Below are 7,611 nucleotides of genomic sequence, written 5' to 3'. Positions count from 1 at the left end.
TAAGTCAAAGAGCATGATGAATGTTTGTAGTATAATGGTGTAAAACCTTTTGATTTCTTGCATGAAGGACATGCGGGATCATGTACCACCTGCTTTGACATTGTTTCTCAGATGTATGAGTTGCTTCTCTGATTTTAGATCACATTTATCCTCATCACTCAGCATATCCACATTGATATCCACATGGTTTTATTTTAATTTTAGACATATGACATATCATAGCATGTTTGAAGCTGTAAGGGTATATTTTGTGAAGCCTGTGTTCCTTTTTTGTTTTCAGTGTATTTCTATCGTGTTCCGGTCCCTAGACAAAAAGTAGAAAACATCAAAGCCTACACTAATATAGGCAGGAAGATACAGCTTGATGCTAACACTGCATGATATATGGATAACTTTATCATATTTACATATGAGTGATTATGTATCCCTTTTGCTTTTCAGTGTCCTGTCAGAAACAACCAGCCTTGAAGGTAATTAAACTCTCATTTATATTTTGATCTAGTAACTGTATAGGCTACGAAATATACTTTATGAAATATACTTTATTGATTATTTTGTTTCAAATTCCATTCAGGCTACAAGTGACAAGGAAGATTCTGTTATGAATATAGCCACAGAAATAAAGGATGCACAAATATATGGGACAGGTAATTTTGCAAAACACATTTAACGTGATGTTCTATAAAGACAGAAGAGAATTTCCCTTCCCCAAATAAATCAGCCAGGGGTTCGTCAAAACTTCATGTTCTGATTCAGCATGCCTGAGATTCTTCATTTATAATAAGTTATCAGGTGACCCTGATGCTGCTGGTCTTCGGCCATGATCTGAGTGCTAAGATTATAGATGTCTCTACTTTGAAATTGTGAAGAAGAACCATTGGAGAGCAGTTCAACTCAAAACAGGCTCAGGGGACAGCATCATTTTGCTTTAATTCTACTACATGTTTCCATCAAAAGGGGACAGAGAAAGAGATAAAGTAATAGATATTATAGGTGTCAGATCGTATTGCTATAAACAGAGGGAAAAGTGATCCTAATACCCCATAAACACTGTAGAATGAGAACTAACCAGACCACTGATGTAGCAGTTGGTTTTCCTCAAGGATGAGGGATTGTGAGGCAGGAAGGAGGAAAAAGAAGAAGTTATTGATGTAATTTTGGAGTTTCTGCTGAGGAAACCTGAGTAAACTTACTTCAGATGCATTTGGAATATTTGCATATAAGAAGATTTGATTTTGGCTGCTGCAAGAACCACTGGAAGCAGGAAATAATGCTAGAATTGGGATAAACCAGAATGACTCATTACTCCTCTTTGTTACGATTAGGCATCAGAGATACATGTTTTGTTGATTTTAGTTATAAAAATGGGATAAACATGGTTATGAATACTTTGGCTTTGTTGTTCAAGGCTTTGTTTACTCTTGGATAAAATAGCTATTTAATGAAACTTCTTTAGAGAATAGTATGATACTCCCCACAAGACTATTTTAGAAACAAAAATTATGATGAATTCGAATTAACTCCTAAAATTGTCATTTTCAATGAATATTGGAATGATTTCTGCATGGAAACCTTATTACTATCCAATGCTTGTGGCAGTTTTACTTTAGAGAAATATGTCAAAAATGAAAATTGATGATATTTTATTGAGGCTAATATATTAACCTTTGTGACCATGACTAGGTGAAGAAACTTTTGAAAGGCGCAACTAGTGGATACAAGAAAGATAGGCAAATTATTACATCACATGGGTGTCAGAAATAATGAATGTTATCTACTAGGTTTCAGCAAAAATATATCCAAGCTGAAGGTACGTGAAGTGTGCATTCAATTGAAGTGTCATTGTAATTGTGTACCTTCCTAGTTATCGGACGAGTTAAAGAGCATGATGAATGTTTGTAGTATAACTAGGTAAATCCTTGTGATTTCCTGCATGAAAGACATTCGGAATCATGTACCACCTGCTTTGACATTGGTTCTGAGGTGTATGAGTTGTTCCTCTGATTTTAGATCACATTTCTCCTCATCACTTGGCATATCCACATTGATATTGATATGGTTTAATTTTAGTTTTAGACATATGACAAATCATACCGTGTTTGCAATTGTAAGGTTATATTTCATGAAGCCTGCACTTCCTTTTCTCAGTGTATTTCTGTCATGTTCCAGTCCCCAGACACAAAGTAGAAAACATAAAACCCTACACTAATACAGGCAGGAAGATACAGCTTGGTGCTAACACTGTATGCACTTATGGATAACTTTATCATATTTATGTATGAGTGATTATGTATCCCTTTTACTTTTCAGTGTCTTCTCAGAAACAACCAATCTTGAAGGTAATTAAATTTCCATTTATATTTTGAACTAGTAACTGCAGAGTCTATGAAACCTACTTTATTTGTTGATTATTTTGTTTCAAATTCCATTCAGGTTGTAAGTGACGAGAAAGATTCTGTTTCGAATATAGCCACTGAAATAAAGGATGGACAACAATCTGGGACAGGTAATTCTGCAAAACACATTTAATGTCATGTTCAGTCCAGATAGAAAGGAACTTCTCTTATCTGAATAAATCAGCATGGGGCTCGTCGAAGCTGCACATTCTGATTCAGCAGGCCTGAGATTCTTCATATTTAATAAGTTCTCGGGTGACGCTGATGCTGCTGGTCTTGGACATGACCTTCGCAGTAAGATTGTAGACTTCCACACATTGAAATTGGGAAGAAGAAATATTGGAGAGCAGATCAAGACGTAAGGGGCTCAGGGGACAGCATAATTTTGCTTGAATTCAACAGCATGTTTTCACCAAGGGTGGAAGGAGAAAGAGATGAAGTATAGACTTTATAGACATGACACTGTACTGCTGAAGACAGACGAAAACTTGATTGTAATAACTCGCGGACACTAGAATGAGAAGTAACGAGACCACTGACGTAGCAATTAGTTTTCCCAAGGAAGAGGGTCTCTGAGGCAGGAAGGAGGAAAAATAAGAAGTTATTTATGTAACGCTGGGGTTTCTACTGAGGAAATCTGAGTGAATTCACTTCAGATGCATGTAGCATATTTGCAGAAAGATTTGATTTTGGCAGCTCCTGGAACAACAGGATGCAGGAAAGAATGCTAGAATTGGAAGAAACCACAATGAGTAATTACTCTTCTTTGTTACTATTAGTCATCAGACTTTCATGTTTCATTGATTTTAGTTATATAAATTTGATATTCTTGAATAAGAATACATTGGCTTCTTTGATCAAAGAAGTAACTCTTGGAAAAAAATCGCTATTTAATGAGTATTCTTTATAGAATAGCATGATACTCCTAACAAGACTATTTTAGAAACAAAAATCCTGTTGAATTCATCAACTGACCATTAAAATGGTCATTTTCAATGAATGTTGGCGTGATTTCCGAATGAAAAAGCTTTCTAATATTCAATTCTTGTGGGAGTTTTATTTAGTAGAAGTGTGTCAAAATTAATAATTGATTATGTTCTTTATTGAGGTTCATATATTGCACTTTGTGGCCATGAGTGGATGAAGAAATGTTTGGAAGGCTCAACTAGAGAATACAAGAAACTTAGGCAAATTGTTACACCACATGGGTGTGAGAAATGATGAATATTATATACTCAGATTCCAGAAACATGTATCCAAGCTGATCAATTTAGGACACTTCCAACTTAAAAGACGTGAAATATGCATTCAAGTAAAGTGTCATTGTAATTGTGTAAGTTCTCAGTTATCAGGCAAGTTAAAGAGCATGGTGAATGTTTGTAGTATAATGGTGTAAATCCTTCTGCTTTCTTGCCTGAAAAACATGCAGGATCATGTATCACCTGCTTTGACATTGATTCACAGGTGTATGAATTGCTGCTCTGATTTTACATCACATTTCTCCTCATCACTCACCATATCCATATGGATATAGACACGGTTTTATTTTAGTTTTAGACATGTGACTAATCATACCATGTTTGAAATTGTAAGGGTGTATTTCGTGAAGCCTGTATTTCTTTTCTTCAATGTATTTCTGAAGTAGAAAACATCAAATCCTATGCTAACACAGGCAGGAGGATACTGCTTGATGCTAACACCTCATGAATGTATGAATAACATTATCTTACGTACATATGAGTGAAGTAGAAGTATGCCAAAGTTAATAATTGATTATGCTCTTTATTATATAGCCACAGAAATAAAGGATGCACAAATATCTGGGACAGGTAATTTTGCTATACGCATATAATGTCATGTGCAATCAAGATAGAAGAGAACTTTTCTTCCCCAGATAAGTCAGCGTGGGGTTCGTTGAAGGTTCACATTCTGTTTCAGCACACCTGAGATTCTTCCTTTGTAATAAGTTCTCGGGTGACCCTCATGCTACTGGTCTTTGGCCATGATCTGAGTACTAAGATTATAGACTTCCCTACTTTGAAATTGGGAAGAAGAACCATTGGAAAGCGGTTTAACACATAACAGGTTCAGGAGACAACATCATTTTCCTTTAATTCTACAGCATGTTTCCATCAAGAGGGGAAGGAGAAAGAGATGAAGTAATAGATATTATAGACATCAGATCATATTGCTATGAACAGAGGCAAAGTGATCCTAATACCCCAAACACACTGTAAAATGAGAACTAACAAGACCAATGATGTAGCAATTATTTTGCTCAAGCAAGAGGAATTGTGAGGCAGGAAGTAGGGAAAAGAAGAGGTTATTTATGAAATTTTGGGGTTTCCACCTAGGAAACGTGAGTGAACTCACTTCAGATACATTTGGAATATTTGCATAAAAGAATATTTGATTTTGGCAGCTCCAGGAACTACTGGATGCAGGAAACAATGCTAGAATTGGAATAAACCACAGTGACTCCTTATTCCTCTTTGTTACTATTAGGCATCAGAGATACATGTTTTGTTGATTTTTCTTATACAAATGAGATAAACTTGAATATGAATACATTGCTTTCATTGTTCAGGGAGCTAACTCTTGGATAAAATAGCTATTTAATGAAACCTCTTTACAGAATACCATGATACTCTCAAGAAGGCTATTTTAGAAGCAAAAATTATGTTGAATTCTAATTAACTCCTAAAATGGTCATTTACAATGAATATTGGAGTGATTTCTGGATGTAAATTTTATTAATATCTAATGCTGGTAACAGTGTAACTTTGTAGAAGTATGTCAAAATTGGTAATTCCTGATATTTCTATTGAGGCTAATATGTTATTTTTTGTTACCTTGAATGTTTGAAGAAAATTTCAGAAGGCTAAACTTGCAGAGTCAAGAAAGTGAGTCAAATTATTTCAGCACACGGGAGTGAGAAATAATGAAATTATCTACTAGGTTTCAACAAACATATATCCAAGCTGATCAATTTAGGACACTTCCACTGAAGAGATGTGAAGTGTCATTGTAATTGTGTACCTTCCTAGTTATTGGACGAGTTAAAGAGCGTGATGAATGTTTGTAGTATAGTTATGTAAATCCTTCTGCTTTCTTGCCTGAAAGACATGCAGGATCATGTACCACCTGCTTTGACATTGATTCACAGGTGTATGAATTGCTGCTCTGATTTTACATCACATTTCTCCTCATCACTCGCCATATCCATATTGATATAGACACGGTTTTATCTTAGTTTTAGACATATGACAAATCATACCAAGTTTGCAATTGTAAGGGTATATTTCATGAAGCCTGTGTTCCCTTTTTTCAGAGTATTTCTGTCACGTTCCAGTCCCCAGACACAAAGTAGGAAACATCAGAGCCGACACCAATACAAGCAGGAGGATACAGCTTGATGCTAACACCGTATGCATGTATGGATAACGTTATCATATTTACTTACGAGTGATTATATGTCCCTTTTGCTTTTCAGTGTCTTCTCAGAAACCACCAGCCTTGAAGGTAATTAAATTTTTATTTATATTTTGAACTAGTAACTACAGAGTCTATGAAACATACTTTATTTATTGATTATTTTGTTTCAAATTCCATTCAGGCTACAAGTCACAAGAAAGATTCTGTTTCGAATGTAGCCACAGAAATAAAGGATGGACAAAAATGTGGTACAGGTAATTTTACAGAACACATTTAGTGTCATGTTCAGTCCAGATGTAGAAGAACTTCTCTTCCCCGAATAAATAGCGGGGGACTCGTTGAAGATGTACATTCTGAATATTCAGGCGTGAGATTCTTCAGTTGTAATAAGTTCTTGGGTGATGCTGATGCTGCTGGTCTTAGACGTGATCTTCACAATAAGATTGTAGACTTCCCCACATTGAGATTGGGAAGAAGATACATTGGAGAGCAGGTCAAGACATAAGGGGCTTAGGGGACAGGATAATTTTGCCTTAATTCTACAGCATGTTCTTACCAAGGGTGGAAGGAGAAAGAGATGAAGTATAGATTTTACATTCACATCGTACTGCTGAAAACAGACAGTAAAGAGATCGTAATAACTCATTCACAGTGTAGAACAAGAACTAATGAGTCCACTGATGTAGCAATTAGTTTTCTCAAGGAAGAGGGATTGTGAGGCAGGAAGGAGGGAAAAGAAGGAGTTATTTATGTAATTTTGGGTTTTCTGCTGAGGAAACCTGGTGAACTCACTTCAGATGCATTTGGCATATTTGCATAAAGAAGATTTGATTTTGGCAGCACCAGGAACTACAGGATGCAGGAAAGAATGCTAGAATTGGTGTAAACCACATTGACTAATTACTGCTCTTTGTTACTATTAGGCATCAGGCTTACATGTTTTGTTGATTTTAGTTATAACAATTGGATAAACTTGAACGTGAATACATTTGCTTCTTTGATCAAAGAGCAAGTCTTGGATAAAATCGCTATTTAATGAATATTCTTTAGAGAATAGCATGATACTCCTAACAAGACTATTTTAGAAACAAAAGTAATGTGGAATTGATAAACTGACTGCATGGTCATTCTCAACGAATATTGGTGTGATTTTGGAATGGAAAAGCTTATTAATATCCAGTGTTTGTAGCATTTTCATTTAGTAGAAGTGTGTCAAAATTAATGTAATTGAGGATGCTTTTAATTGATGTTTATATATTATGCTTTGTTGCCATGAGTGGATGAAGAAATGTTCAGAAGGCTAAACTAGAGAATACAAGAAACGTAGGCAAATTATTGCATCACACGGGTGTAAGAAATAATGACTATTATTTACTCGAATTCAGGAAACATATATCCATGCTGATCTACTTAGGACACTTCCACTTAAGAGATGTGAAGTGTATGTTCAACTGAAATGTCATTGTAATTGTGTACCTTCTCAGTTATGAGGCAAGTTAAAGAACATGTTGAATGTTTGTAGTATAATAGTGTAAATCCTTCTGATGTATTGCATGAAAAACATGTGGGATCATGTACCACCTGCTTTGACATTGATTCTCAGGTGTATGAATTGCTGCTCTGATTTTAGATCACATTTGTCCTCATCACTCGGCATATCCACATTGATATTAACATTGTTTTATTTTAGTTTTAGACATATGACAAATCATACCATGTTTGAAATTGTAAGGGTATATTTCGTGAAGCTTGTATTCCTTTTTTTTCCATCTATTTCTGT

At 35.3% G+C, this 7,611-nt stretch overlaps 1 protein-coding gene across 1 annotated transcript in view; it reads left to right on the top strand.

Moving 5' to 3' along the window:
* The window catches only part of LOC105519681 (ankyrin repeat domain-containing protein 36C), a 63,265-nt gene that overhangs the window by 32,028 nt on the left and 23,626 nt on the right, over positions 1-7,611 (top strand). The window contains exons 5-10 of the mRNA XM_011953125.1: positions 442-470; positions 575-647; positions 2,311-2,339; positions 2,434-2,506; positions 5,890-5,918; positions 6,013-6,085. Of these exons, the coding sequence (XP_011808515.1) occupies positions 442-470; positions 575-647; positions 2,311-2,339; positions 2,434-2,506; positions 5,890-5,918; positions 6,013-6,085 (306 nt within the window). The remainder of the gene's footprint in view (positions 1-441; positions 471-574; positions 648-2,310; positions 2,340-2,433; positions 2,507-5,889; positions 5,919-6,012; positions 6,086-7,611) is intronic.

The sequence above is a fragment of the Colobus angolensis genome, unplaced genomic scaffold (assembly GCF_000951035.1).
Source record: "Colobus angolensis palliatus isolate OR3802 unplaced genomic scaffold, Cang.pa_1.0 Scaffold357, whole genome shotgun sequence".
NCBI lineage: Eukaryota > Metazoa > Chordata > Mammalia > Primates > Cercopithecidae > Colobus > Colobus angolensis.
Note: the sequence above shows the minus strand (reverse complement) of the source record. Positions and strands in the feature narration are given on the sequence as shown.